Below are 19294 nucleotides of genomic sequence, written 5' to 3'. Positions count from 1 at the left end.
ACCGATGTACAGTAGCCCTTTCCTTTAAAGAGATTGTGAAGTCAGAAGGATAAAGAAAGCCTGTGTGCAGCAGCCCCCCTCAGCTCCCCTAATAGCCCATCTTTATCCAGTGATGTTGCAGGAGTTTCTCAGCTCGCCAGGACTCCCCTCCTCATTGACTGAGACAGCAGCGCAGCGCGATTGGCTCACGCTGCTGCCAGTCAGTCAATTAGGAGAGGGAGGGGGTGAGGCCAGGTTGCGGCTCCGTGTCTGAATGGACACAGGGAGCTGTGACTCGGCTCGGTGCACTCATAGCAAGTTGCTTGCTTTGGGGGGGCCCTCAATAGGAGGGAGGGGCCAGGAGCACCAAAGATGGACCCAAGAGGAGTATTTGGGCACCTCTGTGCAAAACCAACTGTACAGAGCAAGTAAGTATAACATGTTTGTTTCTTAAAAAAAAAAGACTTTAAAATAAAAAACTGCTTTGGCTTAAAGTGATTGCAAACAGTGGGGGGGGGGGGGGGGGGAGAAGGACATGGCACCGGTTTATGCTGTAGTCTACATCCACTTTTGAGATTTCTTCTCATTTAAAAGGAGATGTACAGCCAAAGCTTGTTTGGCTGTACATGTCCTATGGATCACAGGAGTGAAGTTCGTTCTGCACTGCTGTGACCTGTTTTTTAGCAGAGAGCAAGCTGAAGTCAGCTCTCTGCTGATCTCACAGAAGTCGGTTCACGCACTGCTTCATCATGACTACGAAGGAGAGATCTGCCAGGTGCCTGGACCGACACCCCTGGCTCAGCCTCTCAGCAAGCCGCTGAGAGCCTGAGCCGGCCGCTCCCTGCCCCTCCACAGCCCAGCACTCCAGTGAGCGAGGAGGGGCTGAGCAGAATGTCAGTAGCTCTCTGCTCGAGGAGCTGTCAGAACCAAGTGATCTGCGGTGTTCGATAACTAGGTTCTCAGTGCAGAAGCACCGGGGGACCGATGCTATATCCACATAGGCAAGTATGATTGGGGGAAAAAAATAAAATTAAAAAATACATCTCTTTTAATGTCAGGACTAGCATGGATTGGAAATCTCTCCAATGGGGGCAAAAACTGTCAGAGGGATAGGAAGGAATGCAAAATCTCCTAAATGATGTAATGGACAGAAAAAAAAAATTATGAAAGTCATATTTTTCCCACGTAAAATCTAAAACCGAATTGGGCTTAAAAATGTAAATCCAGCCAAAACATTTTCTTAGATTTGGATAGAGTGGGGGAGGGCTAGAACTCCTGACAGAATTTTACCGCTATTCGAGACTTCATTAAAGTCGTCCTGACTTCCTGTCCTGCTGACATCTTACCAAACAAGAAGTGGGATGAAATCTTCAATACCAATACAGACACAAATAAAAATATTTTATAAAGTAGAAGGCAGATGAATGGTCAGCTTTTTATTTTGGTTGTGTCCCTGTTGCAGAACTTCCACACTTTCTAGTGAAATAATTTTTAGCAGGACAGGAAGTGAGGAGAAATCTCTTTAATGGAGTACCAGACATGAGGGGTTCTAAACTTCCCCACTGAGTTTTTGGTTTTACACACACTTCAAGTGTACAAGAAAAAATGAATAAATGAATAAACTCAATATTAATAAGGATTCAGAATAGGAGTTCTGGTAAATATTGGTTATGTTAATGTTACATAAAAACCATCAATGTGATTTAAGTGTCATTTATTGTGTGCTAGACTGCTGACTGTTAGAAAGCAAAAAGGTCAGCATGAAATGCTCCTGATAAGAGGCTTTCCTTTGAAGCCAGTTGGTGCCTACTTACAGTCCAGTTGCCAGCGCTCAGATTCTGCAGAGCTCCTGCTGCCGCTTCCAGTGTGTTGTAGTTTTGGCTTTCAGTCAAGATAGACAGGTATAGTCGTACAACCTCTGGCTGGTACAAAAGTTCAAAACCTAAACACACAGAAACAGAAAAAATGGATTACAGTTCTGTATTTTCCCCTGAAGAGAAAGCAATTCAATAGATGTTACACTCCCCCAAAGTAGTGTATTTACAAAATGGCGACTTTAGGTTATTTATTAAAAGCAATGTTATGTATTTATCTGTGCTGGTTAAAAATTGAGGCGATAAATGGAAATTTTTCTAAACTTTTTTCTAGAAGGACTGTTCTAAAATTTGGGTCCTGAAATATTTGGGGCACACTGATCGAGAGCAGGACAGATCCTGGGAGAATGGTGCACCGTGTGCGTGGGTCAGCTGGCCTTTTCTCCAATTCAGAAAAGCTGGGAGACAAACGTTCTAATGAAACCAAATTCTAGCCACTAGTCTTTAGCACAGATTAAAATAGACAAAAATAAACTAAATTCTGGTTGTTCTGAGCAGAGCAAACACTTTACATAAATACACTTTATAGAAGATTAAAGTAAACAAAACGATCAATCTCATTTTAACTGAAACACCTACATTTAAGTCCTCCAATTTTTTGTGCAGAATATAATTCACAAGCTTTCAAATTACTGCCCTCCACTGAATTCACCTATGGTTAGTGAAACATTGCAAAGCAGCCACAAGGGGGCAGTAAAGACATTCCTATGCATCATCTCAAGGTCACAACCAAGGAATCTTGTGCACCAAGACATCTAATATTCCAGTATTTCTATTGTCATTGTATGAACCAGTACAGGCAAAAATCTGCCTCATTTAGTTTAACTCAGCATATTACCATTGAACCTAAAGCATACGTAAACGCTAGCTAAATGACAGATTGCTAAAGCACCATGTATAAATTAATTCAATTTTTTTATTTTAATAGAATACTATTTTCATTCATTGTTGAATGCCAGCATTGCTCATCTCCTGCAGATTTTGCAGCCACTTCATGCGTACATGCATGCACTCCAGCTTTGAATGCAGAGTGAGTTTCATGGTGGTAACAGTAAACCAAGCCTGAACAACATGGCATTGCCACTTGTAATCTGTATTGGGAGTGGGAAAATGCAGGAGACTGGAACAGTATTGTAAAACACAATGGGGGAGGTTTACTAAAACTGGAGCATGCAAAATCCGGTAAAGCTCTGCATAGAAACAATTCAGCTTCCAGGTTTTATTGTCAAAGCTTAACTGAACACGCTCAAGTTCGAAGCGGATTGGCTACCATGCACCAGATTCTAAGTGCTCCAGTTTTAGTAAATCTCCCCCAAAATGTCTGAACAAGTACCTTAATGGCAAGATAGACCGGTATTCATTTTATTTATAGGCTGCAGAAAACACTGAAAAAAACCTGAAATCACATTAACATGCAAAAGGTTATATAGGCATACCTACCAACGTGCAAGATGGGATAGAGCAGGGATCCTCAAACTACAGCCCTCCAGCTGTTGCGGAACTACACATCCCATGAGGCATTGTAAAACTCTGACATTCACAGGCATGACTAGGCATGATGGGAAATGTAGTTCCTCAACAACTGCAGGGCCATAGTTTGAAGAACCCTGGGATAGAGGGACACATCATAGCATGCACTGTGCAGTATTTAGGCAAGAGACCTGTTCCTGCCACACCTCCAGTAACAGAGGCCAAGATGAATAATGCACAAAAAATAATTGGTTTAACCTAAATTTTTTTTATCACTACGTTTCCTTTATTTGGACTTTTCAAAAGAAAAAACAATCATTTAAAAACTAGAAAAAGGTTTAGTAAGGTAAAATACTTCTGATAGCTAAATAACATTTGGTTACATGGCCCTTTACATCAGGCCAAAGGGAGGGCCAACTTAAGAAGAGGGGGGGGGGGGTTGGTTCCAAAAGAGGGGCCTCCAAATGGACCGTTTGGCGATATTTATTGATCGAGTTTACATTAATACTAAAAAACCCATAAGAAAAAAATGCTTGCTCAAACACAGCAACTGACCCTCTGAAGCCAAAAGCAACACTAACCTAACACCAATCTTATCTTCGCTTCAAGACAAATTCCTGGTTCCAACCCAGACAAGAACTTCTGCAAAGATACTGAACTACTGAGACCTCTGGAGTAATGCCCCTCACAGCAATGGAATTCAACTTGGTCTCCCATCAATATGGGCAGATTTGCAGAAGCTCTCCAAGTAGTTGGAAGTTGATAATAAAATGTGTTCAGCAGTGTAGGAGTTTCTCCAAGCTTTAGGTTTTTATAGTATTTGACCATATTAAGTTGCTCCAAGTCTGACATTGACGGTTCAAACCGACATTGATGCCAACATTGCTGTGCTCTACTGGAATTGCTAGTTGATTAGATGCAACGCTGATCCAATAGCTTTAATACTTTGGCCCCTTCCACACGATCGGACCGATCAGGTCCGCCTGTCCGTTTTTTAGGTGGACCTGATTGGGCCACCCATTCCCTGCTATGGGGAGGCCGATGTCACCAGACATGTGTCTGCTGACACCAGCCTGGCATCCGATCTGACAAGATCTGCTAAAAACAGACGGATGGCGATACAGTCGCCATCCGTCCAGCGGTTTCGATCAGATGAAAACTAACAAGCTGTCTGTTTTCATCCGATCTCCTCAAAGGAGTGGGACACTGACAGGTCAGTATCTGCGCAGTGAGCATTTATTAGCTTTCCCTTGATCTTGACTAGTCTTCCAGTTACTGCCGCTAAAAAACATCCTAACAGAATGATGCTGCCACCAACGTGCTTCACTGTAGGGATTGGCCAGGTATTGGCCAGGTGATGAGTGGTGCCTGGTTTCCTCCAGACATGACGCTTGCCATTCAGGCCAAAGAGTTTAATCTTTGATTCATCAGATCAGAGAATTTGGTTTCTCATGGTCAGAGTCCTTCAGGTGCCTTTTGGCAAACTCCAGGCAGGCTGTTATGTGCCTTTTACTGAGGGAGTGGCTTCCGTCTGGCCACTCTACCATAAAGGCCTGATTGGTGGAGTGCTACAGAGATAGTTGTTCGTCTGGAAGGTTCCTCTCTCTCTCCACAGAGAAATGCTGGAGCGCTGTCAGGGTGACCATCGGCTTCTTGGTCAACTCTCTGATCAAGGCACTTCTCCCCTGCTTGCTCAGTTTGCCCGGGCAGCTCGCGCTAGGAAGAGTCCTGGTGGTTCCAAACTTCTTCCATTTATATAGGATGATGGAGCCCACTGTGCTCATTGGTACCTTCAATGCTGCATACATTTTTCTGTACCCCTTCCCCAGATCTGTGCCTCGATACGATCCTGTCTCGGGGGTCTACAGACAATTTCTGGGACTTTTTAGTTTTAAACAAACTACCGTACTTTCACATTATCATTATGGGGTATTGTTTGTAGAATTTTGAGAAAAAAAAATTAATCCATTTTGGATTAAGGCTGCAACATAAAATGTGGAAAAGGTGAAGCGTCGTGAATACTTTCCGGATGCACTGTATGTGTATGGGTTCTGACTGCCATCTCTTCTATAAAGAAACGGTGTGCACTGCCCACGCACTGCATTTAACAAGCGGCCAACTAGGGAAAACCTCTTGCAACAATTCCTGCGAGGGCAGTGATTCAGCAAAGAGTGGGTTAGTGGGGGATTGGTGGGGATTATTTCACCAGAGATCAATACCTGTCCATTTATTGCCATGCTATTAAGGCAAGATAGTCTAAAGCAGATTTTCTCAACCTTTTCAAGACAGAGGAATCCTTGAAACAACTTTCTGGTCTTAGGGAATCCCTGTTAAAATTACTATATCTACAACTCATGATACATTAGTGTGAGGGTTAGTAAGAATGAAAGAAGAATGCTCCTTACACTTTCAAAAAGAATTACCCCCTTACAGATAGCTAAAGAGAGAAATGGTGTCAGTAGGAACTTATCTGACAGGCAAATATTGCTCAAGGATCCCCTAGCAACCTTTGGAGGAACCCTAGTTGAAAAACCCTGATCTAAACAGTTGTAAAAGGTAAAAAAATAAATCCATTACATAACTCCAAACTGTTACGGATTTGGAGGGATGGTCTATTTGGTAGAAAACATCTCAGTTCTGCTTTCCTACTAAGGTGTTCCTCTTGTTGGTCTACTATATAGACAGATATTAAAATGTACTATTGAACTACCTAAAGCCTTCTACAACACTAAATCTTTCATGGAATCTCTACATTAACACATTTTGAAATGCAAATAGGAAGAGTGGTAAAAATAGGTACTTCTAAGTTTAATCAATCATTTTTTTGTATACCAATTCTTTATAGTTTCATGTAAATAGGGGGGTGTTTTTGGTCTATATATTTCATGATAACTGGAATCTGGGTAGTTATGCACATACAGTAAAATGGATGGTTTGATCACAGAATTAGTTCTGAATAACAATGTAAATACAGTAAAAAATTCCCAAATTATCCTGCATCTTTCCCCTTTTCCTCATCTTATCCATGACCATTCCCTCTCACAAAGCAAAACTTTAAGAGAAGGTAACCTGAGGCTAAAGCAGAATGATAATGAAAACACAATCTGCACGTACACATCCTGGGAGGCACTGTATTTTATGACTTGCTGTTTCCCATTCACTGTCTGCAAACAGCCCCCTGCTATTGTTTATGTATTTAGACAAGGACCCAGAGCCCCAGACCCTGCATTCTTGGGCACGCAGCCACCAAACAATATTGTTTGCAGCAGGAATTCAGACGCCCTACAACTCATGAGGAAGCAAACGGGTTAATGTAACAGCTGTTTAAAAACCCGTTAGGTTATTAGCAAATACTTGCTTTAATGGTTGTTTATGTCCACAATTTCCCAGATATAAAAACGATCACATTGAGCCGTCTCCAGCCCAGTTATCACACCCACTACACACCCATCTTAACAAGTCCCACCCATCCCTGTTCACAAATCCCAATGGGTACCAAGGAGAGGCTGGGGAAGTGTCTGAACAGCACAGAGAGCATCCTCACAGCATCATCTACATAATTATAGTGCCATTGAACACTTTTCTTTCCAGAGGTACTAATATTTCTCATCACATGCTGAAACAGTTTGAGGAGAAACTGCACCCTTAAGTGTATTTTTTATAGTGTGCGTTTCACATGCACTTATTTTTCACTTAAAGGTTTTTCCGTTTTCAGGTTTTTTTCACCACAGCGGATTATTAAAATATAAAACTGAGCCCCTCAATATTTTGCGCAACCTCCAAATTTAATTCCAAAGCAAAAAAAAAACACAAACACAAAAAACAATTATCCAGTTTAATGTAATGTATTAACTTTTCATACCGTATATACTCGAGTATAAGCAGAGTTTTTCAGCACATTTTTTTGTGCTGAAAACATTCCCCTCGGCTTATACTCGAGTCAAGAAAAAAAAAAAAAAAGTCCCTGGCCGCTCCGACGTGCTTAAGCTTTAAAAATGGCGCCGCCCAGCGCATACATGTCACCGCGGATGCGCCGCCGCCGCTCGGGAGAGGCCGGGAATAGCCGAAAGTATACGAGCAGCGGCGGCGCATGCGCAATGACGTGTCAGCGCCGGGCGGCGCCATTTTTAAAATGAAGGCGTCTCTGGAACAGGTAAGTTAAACAGCTGCCCTACCTGCCATTATGCAGGGCTGCGGGCATACTACAAGGGATGCAGTGCTGCGGGCATGGTCCACCTGTACCATGCCCACAGCACTGCATCTCCTGTAGTATGCCCACAACCCCCGGATCCTCTTGTACCATGCCAGTCACCCTGCATTCTCCCGTACCATGCCAGTACCCTGCATTCTCCCGTACCATGCCAGTACCCTGCATTCTCCTGCACCATGCCAGTACCCTGCATTCTCCTGCACCATGCCAGTACCCTGCATTCTCCTGCACCATGCCAGTCACCCTGCATTCTCCTGCACCATGCCAGTCACCCTGCATTCTCCTGCACCATGCCAGTCACCCTGCATTCTCCTGCACCATGCCAGTCACCCTGCATTCTCCTGTACCATGCCAGTCACCCTGCATTCTCCTGTACCATGCCAGTCACCCTGCATTCTCCTGTACCATGCCAGTCACCCTGCATTCTCCTGTACCATGCCAGTCACCTTGCATTCTCCTGTACCATGCCCGCCGCCCTGCATTCTCACCCTAGGCTTATATTCGAGTCAATCATTTTTCCCATCTTTTTGTGGTAAAAGTAGGGGCCACGGCTTCTACTCGGGTCGGCTTATACTCGAGTATATACGGTAATTCTTTTTTTTTAAATTTAAGCAATAGAAAATTATTTTGTACCGATATCCGCTTTCTTCATCCCCTGTAAAATAACAATCGGACCAGGAGGGGGAGGGGGGGGGGGAGAATAGAGAGAGAAGGGTAACTGTGCTGTTGCTCCTTCACTGTCCATTTAGAAGACTTGGGTTTGTCCTGGACAAGGTGTGGCAATGCAGTAAAGTTTTGGGTTCTGGCTGTGATATATGTCAGGGGCGTCAAGATCCTGAAACTGTCTGCATAGAATTACAGAACCTTTGGCTGGCAACACATTTCCTATACCCATAATTTAGGGCATATACATTTGCCGATAGTGAATGTTGTCCTGCCCATGCAAGCTCATGTGATGCTTTAGAAGTATCCTGGAAGCTAGAATTGGGAGCACGCATTTCCCACAGCCTGACCATGTCACCATGTTCCTCAGAAGCACAGTGGGCATGCTGATGCTAGCATATAGGATGTTGATATTCTCATTAATACTGATGAATATTTCATAGCTGCTCTAGAGATGACTAACTTTACAGGGACAATAAATATATCAGACAAAATGCCGCAACATATATTTTGTATAGTCAATTATTAACTTATCTGGCTAGGACATTTTTTTTTTTTTTTTTTTTAGCAAACCGAACCCAGGAAAAAAAAAAAAAAAAGGGGTGCATATATTGGGCTTCGTTTATAAGTGTCACAGAGGAGAACTATTCATTGTAATTGCTGAAGCTTGGGGGAGGGGGTGAGGTCACCCACTGCTTAACACGTAACCTAAAATTCTTTGTCAATAGAATATCTATAGATATTATGGATTATATAGCAAGAATAAATCTAGCAAACCTTAAATGGGGCAGTGTCTCACCAACATAATCTTCTGCTTATTAAAGCTGCCTAAAGTGTAGGTACATGAAACATTTCATATTTCTGATGAAGGCTTGTTACAATGTACTTGTAATGAAAAGTATAGCGTTTTATTTGCACTGTGTGAAATATCTGGTAAGCCCACCAGTCTCCCGATTTCCTATTTTCAAACAGACCACGCAAGGCATGGAAGCTGCATTAAACTTGGGAACACAGCCTCACTGCCCTCCAATTGGTCTGACTTGTGTTGACAAGCCATCACAATTTACAGTTTTGTTTTGCTGTTTAGCTATACTTTAAAGTGTAACTAAAGACATTTTTTTTTTGTTTTGGATAGAGTGGAGATGGATTAGAACACCTGTCAAGTTTTTACTGCTGTCTGCCCCTGTTAGGGAGATTTATCCCCTCTATTTGTCCAGTTTAGTTTACCATTACCAAAAATGAAAGTAAAGGAACATCCCAAATTTTGAGTTGTCCCCAGAACAGTAAGAGAGGGGGAAATCTTCCAATGGGAACACTAGTTCTGGTGACCTGGTGGTCCAAGAAGTCCCTTCATTTCCAGGGATTTCCGCTCACTTCCTGTTTTGGCTTTCTGACAGAAAGTGAAGGTTAGTCTCCCAAATGGGACACAGATGGCAAAAAAAAAGGGGGGGGGGGAGAGGTTATAACCCTCCCCTACTCTATCCAAAATGTAAAAAATTTAAACCGTTTTACCTACAGTTCTATTTGAAGTCATGGGACTGTGAGGGTCAATTCAAAGCCTTCAGCTTGTTTGAGTTATATTTAGGATCATTGTCTAGTTGCAGAAGCCATCCCCCTTTCAGATTCTTCTCAGATTCAGAGACTTAGATTGGGAAGGGAAGAACTAGAGGATACTCGGTTTTCCAACCAGAAAAAGAGGTGGGCTCTATTGGAATTGCTATAGCTTCTAATACACACCATAAATAGCTTTAAGTGTGCATTGAAACAAGAGTGAGCAATTTCAGTAAAGGAGAGGAGCCTGTACAACTTTGCAAAACTAAAAAGAACACTAGAGTTCAGCTTTAGCAGTAATTTCTTAATACTAGGGACTTCGCAAGCTTGAAGTGTTTTGCAACCTTTTTGTAGCCTTTTCCTGATTTTTTTTTTCCATCAGTTAGCTTTATTTTTGGATCTTACGCAGTTCCCCGAGCTGATAGTTTTTGAGTAACAGCCCAAAGTGTCAAATTTTTTTAAGTGCTGCAAAACAGGTGAAAACTCCTAATGCATATTAAGGCCTATAGAGGAAAATTGGGCCAGGGAATTTGAAAAAAGTGATTAACATTAAGACAAGTGAAAGACTGCCCAAACTTTTGCATATGCCATAGTTACTATTGATTTTGTTCCTATGTTTGTGAAAGAAATTTCAGCTGTGCTTCAACACAAATCTTTACTGCAGTTTTATTTTTTTTTACATTTTACCTTACAAAATCAATTAAATATGTAATTTGGCCAGTTGCCCAAACTTTAGCACAATAAAGGGCCATATCACATCAGCGATCCTATCGCTGGCAAGGCTCAGAAACAAGATAGTTAAAACTGCCCTGTGTAGAGATCATGTCACTGGTGAGGTCTGTGTTGGCAAGTCTACCAGCCTGTGATCTACTTTTTGAGGTTTTAGGGTAGCAGAGATCATAGCCCAGCAAACACTTTCAGTAGGTTCAGCTCCCACAACTTGCAATATCTTATGCTGATGATATGGGAAGAAGGAACTGAGATTAGTTGGCTAATTTTCAAAATCCTCATCAGGGAAGTTCTGCGGCTAAGCTAGAGTGTTTTCAAAATTGACCTGAACCCACTTGAGACAACATGACCTATTCACCTGATATCCCTCCCCCTACATAGTAGATAAGTACTGTTGTCCTGCTTCCATGTCGTTCACCAGCCAGAGCCTGTGAAATTCCATGTACTTTTAGCTATGGGTGAGGATGCGTCCTTCTGCCCTTCTCCATCATAAGATTGTGAGCCAACAGCAAACTCTCTCTTTGCTGCATATTTAATTGTGGTCAGCCATGACCTTGTAACATTATGGTGGCATTGGCATAGCTACTCTGGTTCTAACACCACCTTACACAGTAAGTTTTAGGAAAACTGCTCATAAAGCAATCCAACAAGCTGGTCATGCCTTTATTTTTTTAATCTCAGCACTGTATTTTGTGTAAAATCAGCCTTAAAGTGGTTGTAAAGTCTGAGTACCATTACTGCCAGGCCTTTTCTTATAACAGGTTATAATACAGTGTGTCAATGTTTTTTTTAAAATAATGCTGCTAAATGCCCTATTTCAGAGCGCCACTGTGTGGTCATGTGACCTCCGGCCACTCTCCTCCCCTGATCTAAGGACTAAAGCGGTAGGGGCCGAGATTCCCTTCTGACATCAGCCGGGAGGTCACGTGACCACTGTGCTGTCCGCTCAGCCTCTCCCTCTTCATTTTTACACTTCCCCAGGACACTGGGACATGAAATCAAAATGAGCTAGCAGCTAGTGAGAAGAGTGGTCCAGCAGGGGTGACCCTTAATAAATACACAGTTGAGTGCGTTAACTGAGCGATACAGGTTTTTAGTCTTTGTATTTATAGAACAGATGTTTTAAAGCAGAACTACACTGTATCTGAGCACCACAAACCAAAAAGCTATTTAATTATTTTCAATATTCAAAGAAAATTCACACATCCATGTCTCCATGCTTTTTTTTTGATTTTGCTAAGAAAATCCCTTTGGAAAAACACCTCTCTAGCATTTCTGACCATGGCCATCTTGAGTAAGGGCAGGGGATTCATGTAGCATTTACTTCCTGGAAATCCATATGCTCTTAGCTCAGGCATGCAGACAGGAGGGTGTGCTTAGCCAAGAAAACACTTCCCCTCCTTTAGACTCCTGGGATGTATGACATTTTCATGCCTAGGCATGAAAACCAGGAAGTAACTGAAGAAATGAAACTGAAAAAAAAAAAAAAAAACAAGCAAATATGATGTACTTTCTTATTTACTAATGCTAGCTGTAGAGGGTTACAAATAATCAACGTTGATTGAGAGAGTGAAGTTCCACTCTGCAGCTTGTCGAATGACTTTAGGGACTCCTGCACACTGGACATTTTTTTCTGTGGCTCCTAAGGGCGTTTAGCTTTTTTTTTTTTCTCCCACTTAACGCCCCTGCATGTTAGCCTGTGTCAATGCACACAGAGGCAGAAAAAAAAAAACTCCACCAAAGCCAGTGCGTCCAGGAGCAGCAGAGTTTTGGCAGAAAAAATGTTTGACGTGCCTAAGCGTTAGGCGTGTTTAGCACTTGAGTGTTAAATCTTTTCAATGGCTAGAATTATTCTGGCCAAATGACTTAACGCACAAGTGCTTGAAGCTCCTAAACACGTTACACGAGTTTACAAGTGCCAAGTGTTTCTTCTGCCAAGACTCTGCTGCCAGGTGATCTTACACTTATTTTACAATGGGAAAAATAAAATTATTATCCTTTAAAGTAGTAGGCTGTCATTTTTTTCTGTATTTGTATAATGCACATTGACTGCTCATATGAAGCTGCACAACTTATTGTTTCCTAACTTTGCAGCTGCATTATATGGCTTCTAATAAGTTCCGCTCGGGTAGCACACATTCCTCACTTCACTAAGGGCTCGTTCATACCATACGTGCATGAAAACTGATTGGAACTGATGGGAATACTGCGCAGATTTCACTTGCAGAGACATACGTTTCACATTAATTTCCCTCAGTTTTTATGCATGTTAGTTAGGTGGCCATATTCACATCAATGTTGATGTCATGTCAGTTTTTTCCCTGTGCAATAAAGTGCATACATATTCCTGCGCAGAATAAATCCACACGGTGTGGCATGAACGGGCACATAGAGAACAACTGTTTTTTTTGGAGACCTTGCTGAACATGTGCAGAAAAACTGGACGTATCTGCACCATGGTGAGAATAAGGCCTAACAGTCAACTGACAGCAATGTTTGGACTACAACACTCCATGGGCATACATGCCCCTTCATTCAAAAAAAAAAAATAATTCTTTCTACATCCAGTTGCTGCCTGGTTGCTGTCAGAGCATTGATGGGTACTCTAGATTTAGTTTGCATAGCCTGTGCAGGCAGCATCTGCACATTAGTATATTGTCCCGTGGTAGGACTACAACCTAACAGGTGACTCCTTAGCACCCTGCTGGTGTAAAGAGTCACTCAAAATAGGAAGGTGGGGTAGAGGCAATAGGACCAAAAAAAAAAAAGAAAAGAAAGGAAAGCTTCACAAGAGAGGGGTAAGCGTGGACCTCTGCTGAGATGTGTAAAAAAAAAGAATTGTCACTTTAAATATTCTGAGAATCCGTTCAATTAGCTGAAAGATTGTTGCTCTAATTATACAGAAAGGCATCACTGTTTTCTTTACATTTACAATAACAGACAAGACCACATAAGTCACGTAGGCTTTTTTTAAATTCCTCTAGCAACCACAGCAGAAGGGTGCAAAGAAATTCTCCCTTGATATCACACTACTAGAGAACAACCTAATTACACGAATGTGATACACAGTGCTGGAAAGGAGTAATTTGGATAAAGACACAAGGGCATGAATAACCTGGTTAGAGAAAACCTGGGGCCAGGCTTACAGGGACAGCGCTACGTCCAGCGTCGGTCAGCGGGGTCCCCTGAACACACAGTTACTATGGCTACCTCAGCACCTGAAACAAGATAGAACGCTAAGCTGTGTATGTAGTTAAGAGAATTCTCCAACACTGTAAGTTGGTAAGAGCTTGGGGAATATTGCAGAAATATTCAATAGCACCATATCAAACACCTGCTTACAGGCACAGTGTCTGAATTCTTACCAAAAAAAAAAAGACTGCCCTTTTTTTTTTTTTTCATAAATCACAATCTGGATAAGAAAAACTCCATCTAGCATCTCCACATAGGGAATATTCTGTATGTGTTTTTGAATCAAAGAAGAAGGGCTTAATATATTATGCTTATTAAATCTACATTGATTTACAGAGAGTCAAACAGGGACACAGTCATCATCCAGACAGGCCACACATTTGCTGTAGTTCATTGGGGGTAAAAAACAGAAGGAGCACTCGCTCAGGCATCTTAGCAGAAAACTATTAGGAATCCTGCATAGATACATGCATCTATACGTAAACACACAAGTGGAGCCTTTTAACACTTCTCAGCAAAGTAAAAGGACATTCTGGCATCAGAAATAAAAGGAATTCTGAATATATGCTCATTAGAGTAATGTGGCTGTGACACAAAAGTGGTGGAGAAATAGGTGTACAGCTGCATACTTCAAAGGGTTTTCCACCTCCAACTTCAAAGGCGGCATATTCTGTACTTAAATATGCAAGGCCTCGGTGCTTTGCCTTCCCTTGCTGGCAGTTAAATCATGCTAATGCCAGCTTGATTGAACATCTGTGGAGCATTGCATTTTAACTGCCTGACCAGGTTGTAAGTTACAACCGCCAACATACCATCGTGATTTTATGGCCCCACCCAAAAGACCAATAGACTGCATAGTAATAGCTGGATCTCTGGTACTTGAAACTGAGGTTTCAGGTCTTTGAAGGATGCCGCTGTAACTTAAAAAGAGAACAAGGCAAGATCAGGCAGAGAAGTTATACACAAAGCCCAAAAAGGGACTAAATCTTTGAGCAGGACTTTTGTTGTTCTCGAATTGTTCTTCTTTGTGCATAATCGGTCTATTAACGCAGGCAAGATCAGGTAACACGCGTAAAAAATGTAGCAAAAATTATCAGTGAAAAAAAAAATTGTACATATACAGTGGATATAAAAAGTCTCCATATCCTTGTTAAAAGGCCAGGTTTCTGTGATAAAAAAAAAAAGAGACAAAAAAAAAAAAAAAAAGAGACAAAAAGGTAAATCATTTTAAAACTTTTTCCACCTTTAATGTGACCTATAAACTGTACAACTCAATAAAAAAAAAAAAAAACTTACATCTTTTAGGGGGGTAAGGAAAAAATAAACAAAAATAATATGGTTGCATAAGTGTGCAAACCCTCTAACTAGGGGTGTAGCTGTGTTCAGAATTAGGCAATCACATTAAAACTAACAGTCAGTATACACCTGCCACCATTTAAAGTGCCTCTGATAAACCTCAAATAAAGCTCAGCTGTACTAGTAGGTCTTTCCAGACATTTTCTTAATCGTATCCTACAGAAAAAGCCATGGTCCGTAGAGAGCTTCCAAAGCATCAGAGGGATCTCATGGTTAAAAGGTATCAGTCAAGTAACACTGACATTACCAAGAACTGGATGTCACCCCAAAATTGATTTAAAGACGAGAAGAAAACTGGTCAGGGAGGCTGTCAAGAGGCCTACAGCAACATCAAAAGAGCTGCAGGAATATCTGGCAGGTACTGGCTGTGTGGCACATGTGACAACAATCTCCCATATTCATCATATGTCTGGGCTATGGGGCAGAGTAGCAAGACAGAAGCCTTTCTTTAGAGGAAAAACATCCAAGCCTGGATAAATTTTGCAAAAACACATCTGAAGTCTCCCAAAAGCATTTGGGAAAATGTGTTCTTGTCTGATGAAACCAAGGTTGAACCTTTTGGCCATCATTCCAAATATATGTTTGGCGCAAAAACAGCACTGCACATCACCAAAAGAGCACCATACCCACAGTTAAGTATGGTGGTGGCAGCTTAATGGTTTGGGGCTGTTTTTCTTCAGCTGGAACAGGGGCCTTCGTTAAGGTAGAGGGAATTATAAACAGTTCCAAATACCAGTCAATATTGGTACAAAAACTTCAGGCTTCTGCTAGAAAGCTGAAAATGAAGAGGAACTTAATCTTTCAGCATGACAACAGCCCAAAGCATACATCCAAATCAGCAAAGGAATGGCTTCACCAGAAGATTAAAGTTTTGGAATGGCCAAACCAGACCCCAGACCTGAATCTGATTGAAAATCTGTGGGGTGATCTGAAGAGGGCTGTGCACAGGAGATGCTCTCACAATCTGACAGATTTGGAGTGTTTTTTACAAAGAAGAGTGTTCAAATATTGGCAAGTCAAGATGTGCCATGCTAATAGACTAATAGTGCTGTGATAAAAGCAAAAGGTGATTCAACAAAGTATTAGTTTAAAGGTGTGCATACTTATGCAACCATATTATTTTAGTCTTCTCTAAATTTTTCTCTTTAATTACAGTCCCTGTTTTCCTTGCCATGCAGGCTGATCACTTACAGCAGGCATCACTAAATGGCGGACCGTGGGCCAAATGCGGACCGTGTCACTCTCCCATTTGGACCGCTGCGGTCCCACCATTTAGGAGACCTTTCTTCCCCTTGCCATCACTATGTAATCCTCACAGAGCCGACAGCGGGAAGCGGGACAGTTCAGCATGGAGGGCAGAGCTGCCTAAGGTTAAGGAGGTGATTGGCTGCTAGGTTGAAGGACAGTCCTAGCAGCCAATCACCATCTTGCAACGCCCACCTCCATCCAGCCAATGCAGCATGTCTCCCTCCGTTCTGTCTGTGTAAGGTAGGACAGTGAGGGAGGTTAGGTTAAACAGCGCTAAGGACTGAATGTAGGGGGGGGGGGGGTAGCGAGAGCCGAGGACTGAAATGTGGGGGGAGCTGAGGACTGGAATGTGAGGGAAAGGTATAAATAGGGGCAGAGGACATTACTGTTAATGGGGGTTGATGTCAAGGAAGTGTAAGAACCCTACTCTGAAAGGGGTGTGATGTAAATAGGGAGCTGAGGACACTCAAGAGGGGATCTTGATGTGGGGGGGGGGGGCTGGAGACTGATTTGCAGTGGGGACTGAGGATGCTGATGTAAGAATGGGTTAAGATCTGTGCATGTGTATAAGGTGCACACATCATGGGCTGTACTACCCACAAGAAACACAGAAAGAAGTACTTTACCTTTTTTTAAAAATTGCGCCGCACCAAGCCGCATGGTGCTGCAGTAACAAACCGTTTGGCGCACGTGAAAATGCGCAATGGTACAGACATTCTGATATTTGGACCTCTGGTGGAAGAAAATTTTACTGACTGGACCTTGGTGAATTGCAATTCAATACCCCTGACCTACAGTAAATCTTTTATCAATTGCCAAACAAATACAAAACCTGCTCATCTATGATAAGTATTCACATAACTAGGGAGAACAGATTTTACTCATCTTCTTCTAGATCCTGTACACATGACCATATGAAGCTTAGAACCTGCTAGTAAAGCCTCTGTCTGTGTCCCTCTCCAAAGCCCAGGCAATCACATTTCAGGGTGGTCATGCCAAGGACAATGATTTTTGCATACAAGGGGTCTTCTCACACAGGTACACTACATTGCCAAAAGGATTTGGACACCCTCCTTAAAAGATTAGGTTCAGGAATTTCCACTAAGGATTACTGTTAATACTACAGCATACAAATAACTTTTAAAAATTGTGCACCTTGTGGCAACAGTTTGGGGAAGGCCCTTTTCTGTTTCAGCATGGCTTTGCCCCAAGTGCAATGGTGAGAGAAAGCTTTGGGACATGGTTACATCCGTTTGTTGTGGAGGAACTTGAGTGGCCTGCACAGACCACTCAACCCTACTAAAGACGCATAGGATAGAACAGAATGCCAACTGCGAGCCAGATATTCATGACCATCACCACCTGACCTCACAAATGCAGAATTTATACAATTGTTTCAGGACAGTCTGTAAAGTGCCAATTTGCCATTTGCTTTGGTCAACTCTTCCATGATGCACAGAAGTAAATACGTTGGGACATTACAGAAACAATTACCGGGGAAAAGAAGAAAGAGATACTGAGTAAACCCTAATGCCAGCAAGAAAGTCAAAAGGGCTGAAATGTAAAAGCCTGTGTATCGAAGAAGACCCACTGGGGAAATCACAGCTTAGGTAACCAGTCATCTTACAGCATGTCAGCAAAATATGCCATATTGCTATGAATTATGAATAACGTATGACAAGATGAACTTTATACTCTTGACAAGTAGTACTTAATGCTTTTCAGGGGAATTTGCCATGATAATGTAATGGCAGCCTGTTTACATTTATAGTGACACTAAAGCATGGATCTCGTTCTCGGGAGAGGAAAGCAAATGACTGCTTATGCCTATCGCATACTTAGGATTATTTATTTATAAGAATGAGAGTCAGGTTAATACAATAATTATATCCTATGTGTATAATGCAGGGCAACTAACACAAATTAAGGTGCAATATGATCTCTGCATACCGTAATGCATGATCTTCCATTAACCAGTCAATTACACATTCCCAAAATAATAAGTCACCCACATCTCCACCCCTGACTTTTTAGAGTGGTGCCTTAAGCCAGACATACATGAATTGAAATTCAGTGGGTTCAGCAGAGACAAACAAATTTCAACCCATGTATGGGCAAGGTGGTTGTACTGAAGCGGATCCAAAGATTGACTTCTGTACAATTACCCTGTCAGATTTTTGACGCTCAGATTTCTGACTGCAGGGAGACTTCCACATCATCAGAATACACACATCTGCACTGCAGGCTATAGCCTGCCACGCTAATGGAGAGGCTACAATCCGACAGGGTGGTTGAACAGAAATGGATTGCCAATTTCCTGAATTGCTGGATTTCGAAATTCAGCCAGTCCCTGCTGGCCTGACCAGATTTCCATCCATGTGTGGCCAGCTCTACTTTGTATTTTTTACACGTCCTTATTCACATAACTCAAAAATGTTTAAAATTTGTAGATTACCTTTTTAGATGCTCTTTTCTGGAAACTGCATCAAGGAAAAATCCAACTTGGTTCCCTTTATGAGGGGCTAGAGAGCCATCATTGCTTTAATAAACCCTGTCTGTACTGTGCTAGTAGATCCTATTTCATCAGTTGTAAACTAGATTTGAACACTGACCCCACACAGTTTCAATCTCATCCTTTTATCTCCCAGGACTCCTTTCGTCCAATTCTGTTCCAATACATTATATCTCATTCCCTAACAAAGAGTCTAAGATTTACAAGCTGGGCTACTTGATTGTAGAAGGAACTCAACCCATTCTAAGGCAGGCCATACATCATACACTTTTTTTTTTTAACCATTGGGATAAGGAAAAGAAAAAAATGCAGATTCTCCCATCCACACATTCGAGATGGATGGGGAAAATCACTCCCGCTGAGTTATAATGTTCACTGTAGCTGGCGGCACTGATCAATCGGGAAAAACCCAATCAATCAATACTGAACTGGCCAAATTCTTATCCATGTATGGTCCGCTTAATGCTTGAGACAGATCATACTAAACTTAGAGAAATACTAAAATAGAAG

At 41.9% G+C, this 19294-nt stretch overlaps 1 protein-coding gene across 4 annotated transcripts in view; it reads right to left on the bottom strand.

Moving 5' to 3' along the window:
* Positions 1–19294, bottom strand: part of ARVCF (ARVCF delta catenin family member) — a 380287-nt gene that overhangs the window by 38824 nt on the left and 322169 nt on the right. For all 4 annotated transcript variants that reach the window (XM_082268310.1, XM_082268312.1, XM_082268311.1 and 1 more), the window contains one exon: positions 1794–1921. In XM_082268310.1, coding sequence (XP_082124436.1) covers positions 1794–1921 — 128 coding nt within the window. The remainder of the gene's footprint in view (positions 1–1793; positions 1922–19294) is intronic.

Source organism: Pelophylax lessonae (genome assembly GCF_965119305.1).
Source record: "Pelophylax lessonae genome assembly, chromosome: 1".
NCBI classification, from domain to species: Eukaryota; Metazoa; Chordata; class Amphibia; order Anura; family Ranidae; genus Pelophylax; species Pelophylax lessonae.
Note: the sequence above shows the minus strand (reverse complement) of the source record. Positions and strands in the feature narration are given on the sequence as shown.